The 16,188-nt window shown below is 46.9% G+C and overlaps 1 protein-coding gene across 2 annotated transcripts in view; it reads left to right on the top strand.

The window, feature by feature from the left end:
* Positions 1-14,140, top strand: part of pde4d (phosphodiesterase 4D, cAMP-specific) — a gene marked incomplete at both ends in the record, with an annotated part of 108,866 nt that extends 94,726 nt beyond the window's left edge. For both annotated transcript variants that reach the window (XM_084181279.1, XM_084181280.1), the window contains 8 exons: positions 3,144-3,237; positions 7,716-7,894; positions 8,120-8,218; positions 8,314-8,478; positions 8,651-8,750; positions 12,865-13,019; positions 13,243-13,548; positions 13,655-14,140. In XM_084181279.1, the coding sequence (XP_084037405.1) occupies positions 3,144-3,237; positions 7,716-7,894; positions 8,120-8,218; positions 8,314-8,478; positions 8,651-8,750; positions 12,865-13,019; positions 13,243-13,548; positions 13,655-14,140 (1,584 nt within the window). The remainder of the gene's footprint in view (positions 1-3,143; positions 3,238-7,715; positions 7,895-8,119; positions 8,219-8,313; positions 8,479-8,650; positions 8,751-12,864; positions 13,020-13,242; positions 13,549-13,654) is intronic.
* Positions 14,141-16,188: the final 2,048 nt, after the last annotated feature.

The following is a 16,188-nucleotide window of genomic DNA, read 5'->3' as shown; positions in this document are numbered from 1 at the left end:
TGCCCTTAGTTTGAAGATGTAATCCGAAGACAGGTGTTTTATACAAGAGCCTTCTGTGTGTTCTCTTTTCGACTCAATCTGCATATTTGCAATCAAACGCCAGAATATTCTCCATCTCCTTAGCTATCATACTCTAATTCCACTGATTTCAAAACTTGGTCCTCCAGAAAGTGGAGAGCAACACTTATGCAGTTCTACTAAGTGATATCTTTCAAAAAAGCCGCGTTAGAAAGGATTACCTACACATACTGACCAGCTCATATTATAGACAGAAGCGTGCTACATGGCAGACCAATCTGAACTCATCTCTCAGCATGTCCAGCCCACTCATTATCTCAGCCAATCATGGCTAGTGGGAAGGTTGCTCTCTTTTTCCATGGCTAAACCAACTAGGCTCGTAATTTAACAATTTTATTCGTATTTACAGATGGCATACAAGTTTGTTTTTAAGGCACATGAAAGTTCACATGTTCCAGAAGGCATTTCTGCCAAAAAATTATTTGTATTTAAAAAAAAGGTTTACGTTCAAATGGCTCCTGTGAAGTAGTGACGCGCGACATATGCCTAGTTTGCTGAAACGAGTCACATATACAGATGTTCTATGTAGTGTATCAACCTCTACAAAAATGTCCATTAATTATAATCCACATAATAATTCACGTCCTGTTGCTGCAGGATAATTTTCCTACTTTGAGAAACTGGTCAAATTAAGATAGCAGATCTTTAGTGCACTACTTCTGAACAGAGGACAAAGCCATGGCCTCATGGTCAAACAAATAGAATCAAGCATAATTTATGACCCTGAGTGAAGTGCCACACAGTATTCTGTGCTGTACTAACTGTCCCATTCAGACATGTTCCAGACAGCCCAGTGACTGACCCTCACTCCTTGTTTAATGGGATTTATAAATGTATTACACATATTATTTTCTGTGGTCTTCTCTGACTCAACTCCCAGGAAATTAGCCTGAATTATTTTCAGTGTGAATATGACATGACCAGGATGAGACCATCTCCGCTTCCAGCAACAGTGTCCCACAGTTAGATGACCCACATCAAAAGCACACTCAAACTCATGACACACAACACGCAGTATTGACCTCAAACACATGCACACACACACACAGTACAAGCATACAGTATGTCCCCATCCCTCTGCACTGCAGAATTCATAGAAAATGTGGAAAAACAACTTATCAGAGGAATTACCTCCAACCTCAACCTCAACCAATCACACAGAGAGATGAGCTCGCTCTGCTCCAGCCCAGCCAATCAGCTCTGGTGATCAAGCGCACTGCTTTCTCGATCCTCTCCCTGATAGGCTGGGTGTGTGTGGGTGAGCGCAGCAGCCCGTGTGCTTAACATAGGAGTGTGTGTGAGAGTCAAAGGCAGCCTTATTTATAAGTTGTTGACAGGAGAACTTCTCTCTCCAGGACCACCAGCAGCATCCAAGCATCCTCCTCTCACACCATCTATTATTCACACATCCCAGTAGTGTGTGTGTGTGTATGGGTTTTACTGTGAGTGTGTGTGTCCGTGTGTGGGGGAGGATGCTCTCATCAGAACCATGGGCAGCCAAACTATGTCCCCAGCTTCCCCAGAGCGCAGTGCTCCAGTCATGATCCTGGACTATGGCTTTCCCCATGTGGAGGAATGAAGCAGAGGAAGAGGCAGATATGACTAACTGTTCAGTGAATGGACCTGCAATAAACCTCAAAGCCCCTCTTATTCTGGGACTCTGCTCTCGCTGTATTGAGCTGAGCTGCTTTTGCTGGTGGTGTTGTTTTTGTTTCTCTCCCTCTCTTTCGCCTGTTCTGTCATTCTGCACTGTAGCTGGCTCTAGTCTGCCTGTTCTGTTTATATTTGGACCACATATTTAGTTTTTTTCAAAATGCCTGAGGTCAACTACCTGCACTCTGTGTCCTGGGGATTTATAAAGGTAAGATGTGAGGTGGATTTTGTTATTTTAATACTATTAATATGTATATTTCGAATAAAGCAAGTCATCATTCCTCTGATGAGGTGAGAATGATGTCATTGCCAGACGAAGGAAAAGCAGGCTTGTCCCTGACATACCTGTGGACTTTGTTTATTTGAGCTGTAAAGAGAGAGACAAACGTGTTGTTTGACGTAGTCCATCTGTATTTCTGGTATTATGAGTTAAATGGTTGTATGGCTGGGTGTGCAGTCTGTGGCTCCTATATAGATAGCACCCAGTTGTTTTGATGCTCTTACTGCTGGCTACTGATGCCTCTATGGAGGGGCATGTTCTCATGACTTATAGCTTATAGCATACAAGGGCCGTTTTTTTGTATGAAATGCAGGAATAGGGATATGCTGTATGTGAAAGGGGTACATATTTATAGGGCTTTATCAATGGCAGTCACTTTAACAAAGAGTGTTATGTCAAAGTCCAACTGCACAGTAAGCACTATGGGTTTATAATGGCCTCTGATATTGATCTATATTGACCATTCCCATACATTATGCATGCTGGCTCCCTAATGCGGGGGCTACAATTGCCAGGTTGAGAATGAAAGGTAAATGTGTGTATTCAGTACTGTCAGCACCACAGCCTTCAGCCTGGTTTCGCAATCACTGTTGTTTAAGAGTCCTCCTCCACCTTCCTCTTATTGTCCTCCAAATCAAAGGCCAAAGCTAAATTTGGGTCTGCCACTCCAATCAGGAGAGAGGGAGTGAGTGACGGAGGGAGAGAGGGAGCGAGGGAGAATGATAGTGGTTGACGGAGAATTGGGTTACTGATGACATCAGAACTGTGGCTGGTGGGGGGGAGCAGCGGGTATCTCACCTGCTCTGTACTGCTTCCAGCCTCTCAACTGTGTGTGTGTGTCATAGCATGCTGTAGTATTACTGATTAAAGTGTGGTTTCGCATAGTGCCTGCTATTTCCCTTCTAAAATACTATTCTACCTTTACAAATGACCTTGGCCCTCAATGGCAGATATGGTCAGAGAGAATGCTCCAATAGGTGCTCCAGGATTCCACCATCTTTGTCCTAAGTCATACAAAATCATGATTGACACATCCAGTGCAGAATGTAACTCAATTTCCCCTGTTTTACTGCAAACTGTAACCCCTTCTCTGTGTGTTTGTTTGTCTGTCTGTCTGTCTGTTGTGTTCCAGTTCAAGAGAATGTTGAACAGGGAGCTCAGCCACCTGTCGGAGATGAGCCGCTCGGGGAACCAGGTGTCAGAGTTCATATCCAGCACCTTCCTGGGTGAGTGACCACAGTGACCACTGGGCTCCTCCCTGCTCACACTGGACCCTGTAGAGAGGCAGGAGTTGCGTCCCAAATGGCACCCTATTTCCTATACACTACTGGTCAAAAGTTTTAGCCACCTACTCATTCAAGGGTTTTTATTTTGACTATTTTCTACAGACATCAAAACTATGAAATAACACATATGCAATCATGTAGTAACCAGAAAAGTGAGATTCTTAAAAAAGCCACCCTTTGCCTTGATGACAGCTTTGCACAACCTTGGCATTCTCTCAACCAGCTTCATGAGGTAGTCACCTGGAATGCATTTCAATTAATAGGTTTGCCTTCTTAAAAGTTAATTTGTGGAATTTCTTTCCTTCTTAATGTGTTTGAGCCAATCAGTTGTGTTGTGACAAGGTGTGGGGGGGGGGGGGGGGGTTAAACGGAAGATAGCCCTATTTGGTAAAAGACCAAGTCCATATTATGGCAAGAACAGCTCAAATAAGCAAAGAGAAACAACAGTCCATTATTACTTTAAGACATGAAATTCAGTCAATACGGAAACTTTCAAGAACTTTGAAAGTTTCTTAGAGTGCAGTCGTAAAAACCATCAAGCGCTATGATGAAACTGGCTGTCATAAGGACCGCCAAAGGAATGGAATACCCAGAGTTATCTCTGCTGCGGAGGATAAGTTCATTAGAGTTACCAGCCTCAGAAATTGTAGCCCAAATACATGCTTCACAGAGTTCAAGTAACAGACACATCTCAACATCAACTGTTCAGAGGAGACTGTGTGAATCAGGCCTTCATGGTCGAATTGCTGCAAAGAAACCACTACTAAAGGACACCAATAAGAAGAAGAGACTTGCTTGGGCCAAGAAACACGAGCAATGGACATTAGACCGGTGGAAATTTGCCCTTTGGTCTGGAGTCCAAATTTGAGATTTTTGGTTCCAACTGCTGTGTCTTTCTGAGACGTGGTGTGGGTGAACGGATGATCTCTGCATGTGTATTTCCCACCGTAAAGCATGGAGGAGGAGGTGCTATGGTGTGGGGTGCTTTGCTGGTGACACTGTCTGTGATTTATTTAGAATTCAAGGCACATTTATCCAGCATGGCTACCACAACATTCTGCAGCGATACGCCATCCCATCTGGTTTGGGCTTAGTGGGACTATCATTTATTTTTCAACAGGACAACGACCCAACACACCTCCAGGCTGTGTAAGGGCTATATTACCAAGAAGGAGAGTGATGGAGTGCTGCATCAGATGACCTGGCCTCCACAATCCCCCGACCTCAACCAAATTGAGATGGTTTGGGATGAGTCGGACGGCAGAGTGAAGGAAAAGCAGCCAACAAGTGTTCAGCATATGTGGGAACTCCTTCAAGACTGTTGGAAAAGCATTCCAGGTGAAGCTGGTTGAGAGAATGCCAAGAGTTTGCAACGCTGTCATCAAGGCAAAGGGTCGCTATTTGAAGAATCTTAAATATAAAATATATTTTGATTTGTTTAACACTTTTTTGGTTACTACACGATTCCATATGTGTTATTTCATAGTTTTGATGTCTTCACTATTATTCTACAATGTAGAAAATAGTAAAAATAAAGAAAAACCCTTGAATGAGTAGGTGTTCTAAAACTTTTGACCGGTAGTGTATAACCCAGTACTTTTGACCAGGTCTCATAGGGTGTCTGTGACACTCTGGCTCCGGGACGTTTGTATTTGAGCCAGGGTGTATTTTGTGTTGTTGGGTTTTGGTTTGGTTATGTTGGGCATTTGGGTGTATTTCTATGTTGGTAGTTCTGTTGTGTGTATTTCTAGGTTTGGTCATTGACTCCCAATCGGAGGTAACGAGTGTCAGCTGTCGGCTCGTTATCTCTGATTGGGAGCCATATTTATTCTGTATGTTTTCTTGTGGGAATTGTGGGTTTTTGTTCTTAGTTCTGTCAGTGTTGCAGAGGACTTCACGTATCGGTCGTGTTTTGTTGTTTTGTTCCAGACTTGTGAAATAATAAAGTCATGTTTCTTGGACACGCTGCGCCTTGGTCATATTTAGACGACATCGACCCTCGTGACAGAAAAACCCACCTTAAAAGGACCAAGCAGCGTGTCAAGCGGCAACAGGATTTATGGACGCCTATCAAGGATTCATGGACATGGGAGGAGATACTGGATGGAAGGGGTCCTTGGGCACAACCGGGAGAATATCGCCGCCCTCGTGAAGAGCTGGAGGCAGCTAAAGCCGAGAGGAGGTGGTATGAGGAGGCAGCACGGAGTCGAGGCTGGAAGCCCGTGGGTACTACCCAAAAATTTCTTGGGGGGGGGCTAAAAGGGAGTGTGGCGAAGTCAGGTAGGAGACCTGCGCCTACTCCCTGGGCTGACCGTGGAGAGCGAGAGTACGGGCAGACACCGGGTTACGCAGTAGAGCGCATGGTGTCTCCTGTACGCAGGCATAGCCCGGTTCGGTACATCCCAGCTCCACGTATCGGCCGGGTTAGAGTGAGCGTTGAGCCAGAAGTCATGAAGCCGGCCCAACGCATCCGGCTACCAGTGCGTCTTCTCGGGCCGGCGTACATGGCACCAGCCTTACGCATGGTGTTCCCGGTTCGCCCACATAGGCCGGTGCGGGTTATTCCACCTCCCCGTACTGGTCGGGCGACGGGGAGCATCAACCCGGGTAAGGTTGGGCAGGCTCAGTGCTCAAGGGGGCCGGTAAGCCTGCACGGTCCGGTATTTCCGGCGCCACCTCCCCGCTCCAGCTCAGTACCACCAGTGCCTACACCACGCACCAAGCCTCCTGTGTGTTCCCCGAGTCCTGTGCGTCCTGTTGCTGCTCTCCGCACTAGGCATTATGTGAGTCCCCAGGGTCCAGCGTGCCCTGTTCCGGCTCTCCGCACTAGGCGTTATGTGAGTCCCCAGGGTCCAGCATGCCCTGTTCCGGCTCTCCGCACTAGGCCTTATGTGAGTCCCCAGGGTCCAGCATGCCCTGTTCCGGCTCTCCGCACTAGCCCTTATGTGCGTCCCCAGGGTCCAGCATACCCTGTTGCTTCTCCCCGCACTAGCCCTGAGATGCGTGTCCTCAGCCCGGTACCTCCAGTTCCGGCACCACGCACCAGGCCTACGGTGCGCCTCAGACGGCCAGAGTCTGCCGTCTGCCCAACGGGGCCTGAACTGCCCGTCTGCCCAAAGGCGCTTAAGCCGCCCGTCTGCCATGAGCCTTCAGAGCCGTCCGCCAGACCGGAGCCGCTAGAGCCTTCCGCCAGACAGGATCAGCCAGAGCCTTCCGCCAGACAGGATCAGCCAGAGCCTTCCGCCAGCCATGAGCAGCCAGATCCGTCAGCCAGCCATGAGCAGCCAGATCCGTCAGCCAGCCATGAGCAGCCAGATCCGTCGGCCAGCCATGAGCAGCCAGATCCGTCAGCCAGCCATGAGCAGCCAGATCCGTCAGCCAGCCATGAGCAGCCAGATCTTTCAGCCAGCCATGAGCAGCCAGATCCGTCGGCCAGCCATGAGCAGCCAGATCCGTCAGCCAGCCATGAGCAGCCAGATCCGTCAGCCAGCCATGAGCAGCCAGATCCTTCAGCCAGCCATGAGCAGCCAGATCCGTCGGCCAGCCATGAGCAGCCAGATCCGTCAGCCAGCCATGAGCAGCCAGATCCTTCAGCCAGCCATGAGCCGTCCAGCCAGGATCTGCCATTGAGTCCGGTGCTGTCCCTTAGCCCGGTGCTGCCCCTTATCCTGGTGCTGCCCCTTAATCCGGTACTGCCCCTTAGTCCGGTGCTGCCCCTTAGTCCGGTGCTGCCCTTTAGTCCGGTGCCGCCCCTTAATCCAGTGGGGTTTAGTTGGGGGGTGGTCATGTGGAGGAGGCTACGGAAGCGGATAGTGACTAAGGTGGGGTGGGGACCACGACCAGGGCCAGAACCGCCACCGTGGACAGACGCCCACCCAGACCCTCCCCTAGACTGTATGCTGGTGCGCCCGGAGGTCGCACCTTTAGGGGGGGGTACTGTGACACTCTGGCTCCGGGACGTTTGTATTTGAGCCAGGGTGTATTTTGTGTTGTTGGGTTTTGGTTTGGTTATGTTGGGCATTTGGGTGTATTTCTATGTTGGTAGTTCTGTTGTGTGTATTTCTAGGTTTGGTCATTGACTCCCAATCGGAGGTAACGAGTGTCAGCTGTCGGCTCGTTATCTCTGATTGGGAGCCATATTTATTCTGTATGTTTTCTTGTGGGAATTGTGGGTTTTTGTTCTTAGTTCTGTCAGTGTTGCAGAGGACTTCACGTATCGGTCGTGTTTTGTTGTTTTGTTCCAGACTTGTGAAATAATAAAGTCATGTTTCTTGGACACGCTGCGCCTTGGTCATATTTAGACGACATCGACCCTCGTGACAGTGTCTCTTGTGTTGTTAATACAGACAGTTTGGACATCCCACTCTCTTATTCTATGTTTCTGACACATAGTCTCTTCTTTTATGTGTTTGACACAGACAAGCAGCACGAGGTGGAGATGCCAACTCCGCAGACGCAGAAGGAGAAGGAAGACAAGAAGAACAGGCCCATGTGTCAGATCAGTGGGGTGAAGAAACTGCAGCACAGCTCCAGCCTCACCAACTCTAGCATACCCCGCTTTGGAGTCAAGACAGAGACAGAGGACGAACTGGCTAAGGTGGGCCACAGTGAGAGAAATGGGGAGGAGAGGGAGTGGGAGGAGACATGAACAGAGAGGGTAAAGAGCAGAAAAGTGAGGGACACAGCGAGATAGATGGGAGAGGGTGGTAGGGAAAGATTTAGAGCGGGGGTAGAGAAAGAAAAGAAGACAGATAGTGCGAGGCTCTTAAACAAATGTCTACTACTGTATATTGGTGTGTAAAGGGTTGGTTTCCCTTTGCAGGAGCTCGAGGATGTAAATAAATGGGGCCTTAATGTTTTCAAAGTCACTGAGTTCTCTGGGAACAGGCCACTGACGGTCATGATGCACACTATATTCCAGGTAATCATCACAGTTACATTTGATCTGCTCTATTTTTGTAGATTGTACTAACATGACTACTAGAATACAAAATATTGTTTTTGTTTTTCTTATAGGAGAGAGACTTGTTAAAAACGTTCAAAATTCCACTCGACACCTTTATAACCTACCTGATGACCTTAGAAGACCATTACCATGGCGATGTGGCCTACCACAACAACATCCATGCTGCTGATGTCACCCAGTCCACTCACGTGCTGCTATCCACCCCTGCTCTAGAGGTTAGACCCCTCAATCAATCAGTCAATCAATTCATCAATTACATACTTCAGCTTTTATTTGTCAGATTGTAACTGACAGATTTCTGATTGCTGTTATTTGGTGTGATACTCACCATCTTTTCATGGTTGAATGGCTGGTGTGACCCTGTACTGTCTTCTCTGCTGTTCCCAGGCTGTGTTCACCGACCTGGAGATCCTAGCTGCCATATTCGCCAGTGCTATTCATGACGTTGACCACCCTGGAGTCTCCAACCAGTTCCTCATCAATACTAGTGAGTCTAAATACAGAACTGACTTAACAGCTACGTCAATGGCTTAGCTGGCTGGTGCAAACGTATGCACGCACACACATGCAACCGCGCCCACATACACATAAAAGCCACTCATCAGAGCATGCATGAAAGTGAAGACACATACACACGGGCCCACCACTACACACATGCACACACACTCAAATGGACTATAGAGGGGAGATCAATAATGGATGCCGGCTGTCTCTCCCCCGTGTCTGGGATCAACACTCACGCGATTCAATCTACCCATGTGCACACACACCATATGCCCTCCCAGCTCTGGGCCAAATGCTTCTTCTTGGAAGCTGTAAGTACAGAGGGAATTGCTGTATTTCGGTTGGTACTATAATTCCACCACATACTGTAGAATACAGTAACGAATAGTATAGTGTAACCACTAGCTTCATTACAAGTGGAAATAGTGTCCTTATTCTACAAATGATCGACCTCTACAGATCTGTTAAAGAGATTCTATGGCACTTTTGTATACTTTTTAGCCGGTAGTTCTGAAAGTAGTGCTCACGTGCCAAAAGTTGTCCCCAAAAATTGCGTACTACGTCACATAGGTGCACCACGTCAATGCTCTCTCTCTCGCTCTGCTGTGTGTGCATCTTGCTAGCTGTCACTCAGATGGCGAGGGGCTGTAGCCCATTGGCTAGAACTCGAATTCCTAGGGGGCTGGTCCACGTGGGGGAAAATGTAGGGAAAATGGCGCAGCACAGCTTCCAGAAAAACTAGGGATTTCATGGCTAATTGAGGTAAGACTGTAATTGTGCTTATAGATTAAGCATGTTTATAAACTGGGTCGTTCTGGATGCTGATTGGCTGAAAGACGTGGTATATGAGACAATATACCACGGGTATGACGCAAAACTACTTGTTTACTGTTCTAATTAAGTTAGTAACCTGTTCATAATAGCAATAAGGCACCTCAGGGGTTTGTGGTATATGGCCAATATATCACGGCTAAGGGCTGTATCCAGGATCTCTGTGTTGCATCGTGCATAAGAATCAAATGAAATGCAAATAGTCTGAGTAGCGATGATTAGCTGTTCAGGAGTCTTATGGCTTGGGGGTAGAAGCTGTTAAGAAGCCTTTTGGACCTAGACTTGGCGCTCCGGTACCGCTTGCCGTGCGGTAGCAGAGAGAACAGTCTATGATTAGGGTGACTGGAGTCTTTGACAATTTTTAGGGCCTTCCTCTGACACTGCCTGGTATAGAGCTCCTGGATGGCAGGAAGCTTGGCCCCAGTGATGTACTGGGCCGTACGTACTACCCTCTGTAGTGCCTTGTGGTCAGAGGCCGAGCAGTTGCCATACCAGGCGGTGCAGCTGTAGAACCTTTTGAGGATCTGAGGACCCATGACAAATCTTTTCAGTCTCCTGAGGGGGAATAGGCTTTGTCGTGCCCTCTTCACGACTGTGCTCAGTCCTCTTTTTTGTCCTGTAGTCCACAATCTTCTCCTTTGTCTTGATCACGTTGAGGGAGAGGTTGTTATCCTGGCACCTCATGGCCAGGTCTCTGACCTCCTCCCTATAGGCTGTGTCATCGTTGTCAGTGATCAGGCCTACCACTGTTGTGTTGTCGGCAAACTTAATGATGGTGTTGGAGTCGTGCCTGGCCATGCAGTCATGGGTGAACAGGGAGTACAGGAGGGGACTGACCACACACCCCTGAGGGGCCCCCGTGTTGAGGATCAGCGTGGCATATGTGTTGTTACCTACCCTTACCACCTGGGGGCGGCCCGTCAGGAAGTCCAGGATCCAGTTGCAGAGGGAGGTGTTTAGTCCCAGGGTCCTTAGCTTAGTGATGAGCTTTGAGGGCACTATGGTGTTGAACACTGAGCTGTAGTCAATGAATAGCATTCTCACGTAGGTGTTCTTCTTGTCCAGGTGGGAAAGGGCAGTGTGGAGTGCAATAGAGATTGCATCATCTGTGGATCTGTTGGGGCTGTATGCTAATTGGAGTGGGTCTAGGGTTTCTGGGATAATGGTGTTGATGTGAGCCATGACCAGCCTTTCAAAGCACTTCATAGCTACAGACGTGAGTGCTACGGGTCAGTAGTCATTTATGCAGGTTATTTTAGTGTTCTTGGCACAGGGACTATGGTGGTCTGCTTGAAACATGTTGGTATTACAGACTCAGTCAGAGACATGTTGAAAATGTCAGTGAAGACACTTGCCAGTTGGTCAGCGCATGCTCGGAGTACACGTCCTGGTAATCCGTCTGGCCTTGCGGCCTTGTGAATGTTGACCTGCTTAAAAGTCTTACTCGCATCGGCTACGGAGAGCGTGATCACATAGTCATCCGGAACAGCTGATGCTCTCATGCATGCTTCAGTGTTGCTTGCCTCGAAGCGAACATAGAAGTGATTTAGCTCGTCTGGTAGGCTCGTGTCACTGGGCAGCTCGCGGCTGTGCTTGCCTTTGTAGTCTGTAATAGTTTGCAAGCCCTGCCACATCCGACGAGCGTCGGAGCCGTGTAGTATGATTCAATCTTAGTCCTGTATTGACTCTTTGCCTGTCTGATGGTTCATCGGAGGCATAGTGGGATTTCTTGTAAGCGTCCGGGTTAGAGTCCCGCTCTTTGAAAGCTGCTTTAGCTCAATGCAGATGTTGCCTGTAATCCATGGCTTCTGGTTGGGGTATGTACGTATGGTCACTGTGGGGACGACGTCATCGATGCACTTATTGATGAAGCCAGTGGCTGATGTGGTGTACTCCTCAATGCCATCGTAAGAATCCAAGAACATTTTATAGTCTATGCTAGCAAAACAGTCCTGTAGCCTGCGTCATCTGACCACTTCCTTATTAACCAAGTCATTGGTGCTTGCTAATAAGCAGGAATCAGGAGGTTAGAATTATGGTCAGATTTGCCAAATGGAGGGCGAGGGAGAGCTTTGTATGCATCTCTGTGTGTGGAGTAAAGGTGGTCTATAGTTTGTTTTCTCCTCTGGTTGCATATTTAACATGCTGGTAGAAATTAGGTAGAATGGATTTAAGTTTCCCTGCATTAAAGTCCCCGGCCACTAGGAGCGCTGCCTCTGGATGACCGTTTTCCTGTTTGCTTATGACCTTATACAGCTCATTGAGTGCAATCTTAGTGCCAGCATCGGTTTATGGTGGTAAATAGACAGCTCCGAAAAATATAGAAGAAAACTCTCTTGGTAAATAGTGTGGTCTACAGCTTATCATGAGATACTCTACCTCAGGCGAGCAAAACTTTGAGACTTCCTTAGTATTAGATTTTATGCACCAGTTGTTGTTTACAAATATACACAGACCGCCACCCCTTGTCTTACCGGAGTCAGCCGTTCTATCCTGCCGATATAGCGTATATCCCGCTCAGCCACGACTCAGTGAAACATAAGATATTACAGTTTTTTATGTCCCGTTGGTAGGATATCCTTGATCTTAGGTCATCCATTTCGTTTTCAAATGATTGTACGTTGGCTAATAGGATTGATGGAAGAGGCAGATTACTCGCTCGCCGTCGGATCCTTACAAGCCACCCCGACCTACGTCCACGATATCTCTGTCTCTTTCTCATGCGAATGAAGGGGATTTGGGCTTTGTCAGGTGTCTGTAGAATATCCTTCACGTCCGACTCGTTGAAGAAAAAAATCTTCGTCCAATACGAGGTGAGTAATCGCTGTCCTGATATCCAGAAGCTCTTTTTGGTCATAAGAGACGGTGGCAGAAACATTATGAACAGAATCAATTACAAATAACGCGAAAAAACACACATAATAGCACAATTGGTTAGAGGGCCGTAAAACGGCAGCCATCTCCTCCAGCGCCATCTTGAACAGCCCTTAGCCGTGGTATATTTGCGATATACCACAGCCCTTCGGGCCTTATTGCTTAAATGAACTACACATTCACACATCAAGCCAAAAGCGAGAGGTTTAAAAAATACTTAGTAGTCGCCAAAGTTCCGGAGCATGTGTTTTAAAGTATATATTTATGTTATATATTGACTGGTGAGGCAAAGGACCTCAACAACGCCTCTCCATCGAACCCTGTTTTGTGGACATAATATCACATTATTTATGTCAAGCATCTGAGTCATTGAATGTGTGTTTGTCCCCCAGACTCAGAGCTGGCCCTCATGTACAATGACTCGTCAGTCCTGGAGAACCACCACCTGGCTGTGGGCTTCAAGTTGCTTCAGGAAGAGAACTGTGACATCTTCCAGAACCTGACCAAAAAACAACGACAATCACTGCGCAAGATGGTCATCGACATTGTGAGTGACTAGATAATCATCAGTAACCAATAGGAACATCTGTGAAATAGTCTCCACATCAGCTTAGAAAATGTCAATGGATGTACTTGATTGCTACTGTTTACTTCTCCTAAATTCTCCTAAGTTACCAAAGGCAATTTTCCATTAATATGGAAGTTCTGTTCTATTGCTTTGTCCCTGCCAGTATTGTGACAGCCTGTGATGTGTCTCTTGTGGTGCCCAGGTCCTAGCGACTGACATGTCCAAACACATGAACCTGCTGGCTGACCTAAAGACCATGGTGGAGACCAAGAAGGTAACCAGCTCTGGAGTTCTACTCCTGGACAACTACTCTGACAGGATACAGGTGCTGCAGAACATGGTGCACTGTGCAGACCTGAGTAACCCCACCAAGCCCCTGCAGCTGTACCGCCAGTGGACCGACCGCATCATGGAAGAGTTCTTCACCCAGGGGGACAGGGAGAGGGAGAGAGGCATGGAGATCAGCCCTATGTGTGACAAACACAATGCCTCTGTCGAGAAGAGCCAGGTACCCAAACACATCAGACACACGCGCACATTCACACACACCCAATACACACTAACACATATCCTTTCTGTTGTTTTTCACTGAACCTAAGCCTCCCTCTCTCCAGGTAGGCTTCATAGACTACATCGTCCACCCTCTATGGGAAACATGGGCAGATCTGGTGCACCCTGACGCCCAGGACATCCTGGACACTCTGGAGGACAACAGGGAGTGGTACCAGAGCACCATACCCCAGAGCCCCTCACCTACCCTGGACGAGCCTGAGGACATCAGCCGCCCCCCTGGAGGGGACAAGTTCCAGTTTGAACTCACCCTGGAGGAGGACGGGGAGTCGGACACGGAGAAGGACAGTGGCAGCCAACCCGAGGAGGAGGATGAAGAAGAGGAGAACAGTTGTAGTGACTCAAAAACACTCTGTACGCAGGACTCTGAGTCGACAGAGATACCACTGGACGAACAGGTAGGGGAGGATGAGGAAGAGGAGGTGGAAGTGGAAGGAGAGTCCTCTTCATCGCAACCATGTGTAGTGGAAGAGGAAGAGGAGGGGGAGGATGATGAGAAGAAGGGAGAGGAGAAACCAGCCGATACATAGCAGTGTATGGACGGCAACTGAACTGTTCTTCTTAGTAACCAGAGATTATTATTTATAGAGTATTTGGGGGTTTTGTGGAGTGTCTGTCAGTTTAAAATATATATATGTCTATGTTTATGGTTCCAAAGCGCACGCTGCTCTCCACCCCTTGGTCACTCCTCTCTCCTCATCCTATTGGTCAGCTTCTTAGACACGCCCACTGGTACTTCTACAAGTTTTTTGCACTCAGGAAAACACTTTTCCATTCACGTTTGTACTGAAGTTGTCTGTGTGTTATTTCACTTTAAAACCCAGTCCTAGTGTGTTGAAGTTACATTAAGGATTTTGATCAGCCGTTTAGAGTGTGTTTAATACTGTTTATATACAGTATAGCTCCTCCTTTCAGACTTGCCTGACTGATGGCAGTGGTTCTGTGTATTATTAAGTGCCCGTTCTGCAGAAGTCGCTATAGTATATTTTTTTCTTAGTTCTTTCTTAGTACTCCTCAGCAAAGCGAGTGAAGCAATGTGCTACTTGCTGTGTGGTCTGGATGAATGAAAGCCGAACAGGACACGTCACCATGGAGAGTGGAGCTGCAGCACATGGAGAGAAATGCATTGTGGGAATTTATCAATACACTTTTCTGAAGTTTAAGTCTTCCTTGAAAACCTGACTGAAAAAAAGGCTAAGATCTTACAGCGCTAATGCTGGGTTTGACCTCTACAGTTTTTGTATCATACCGTACGTAACATGGAGATATTTTTTAAGTTTTACTTTTGCTATCCTAGGTTTTACTTTTGTTAACAAAGAGATAAAGAGAACTGACTTGAAAGTCAAGTGAAATCTGTTGAGGAGAAATAGCTTGTCTGCCACTGCTTTTCTGTGTGTAAAAGGGTCATTTTCCAGTTATTGTATTGGGGAATATTTGCACTTCTTTAAATATATCCAACCTGGCCTCAGGGCAATTCGTAGCATTTGGGACATACATTTGCTCCTTTCATTTAGTATGATATGTTACATTACAAATGGAATAGTGGTTGTACAATATTATACGAATTGGAGGATAAATAGTATCATAAGTCTTACCTGGTCGAACAATATCATATGAATTGAATGACGTAACTTATCATACACTACCAGTCAAATGTTTTAGAACACCTACTCATTCAAGGGTTTTTCTATATTTTTACTATTTTTTACATTGTAGAATAGTAGTGAAGACATCAAAACTAACACATATGGAATCATGTAGTAACCAAAAAAGTGTTAAACAAATCAAAATATATTTTATATTTAAGATTCTTCAAATAGCCACCCTTTGCCTTGATGACAGCTTTGCACACTCTTCGCATTCTCTCAACCAGTAGTCACCTGGAATGCTTTTCCAACAGTCTTGAAGGAGTTCCCACATATGCTGAGCACTTGTTGGCTGCTTTTCCTTCACTCTGCGGTCACACTCATCCCAAACCATCTCAATTTGGTTGAGGTCAGCGGATTGTTGAGGCCAGGTCATCTGATGCAGCACTCCAGCACTCTCCTTCTTGGTCAAATAGCCCTTACACAGCCTGGAGGTGTGTTGGGTCATTGTTCTGTTGAAACACAAATGATAGTCCTACGAATCGCTGCAGAATGCTGTGGTAGCCATGCTGGTTAAGTGTGCCTTGAATTCTAAAGAAATCACAGACAGTGTCACCAGCAAAGCACCCCCACACCATAACACCTCCTCCTCCATGCTTTACAGTGGGAAATACACATGCGGAAATCATCTGTTCACCCACACCGCGTCTCACAAAGACACAGCGATTGGAACCAAAAATCTCAAATTTGGATTCCAGACCAAAGGACAAATGTCCACCGGTCTAATGTCCTTTGCTCATGTTTCTTGGCCCAAGCAAGTCTCTTCTTCTTATTGGTGTCCTTTAGTAGTGGTTTCTTTGCAGCAATTCGACCATGAAGGCCTGATTCACGCAGTCTCCTCTGAACAGTTGATGTTGAGATGTGACTGTTACTTGAACTCTGTGAAGCATTTATTTGGGCTGCAATTTCTGAGGCTGGTAACTCTAATGAAC

The sequence above is a fragment of the Coregonus lavaretus genome (assembly GCF_964263955.1).
Source record: "Coregonus lavaretus genome assembly, chromosome: 17".
In the NCBI taxonomy this organism is placed as follows: Eukaryota; Metazoa; Chordata; class Actinopteri; order Salmoniformes; family Salmonidae; genus Coregonus; species Coregonus lavaretus.
Note: the sequence above shows the minus strand (reverse complement) of the source record. Positions and strands in the feature narration are given on the sequence as shown.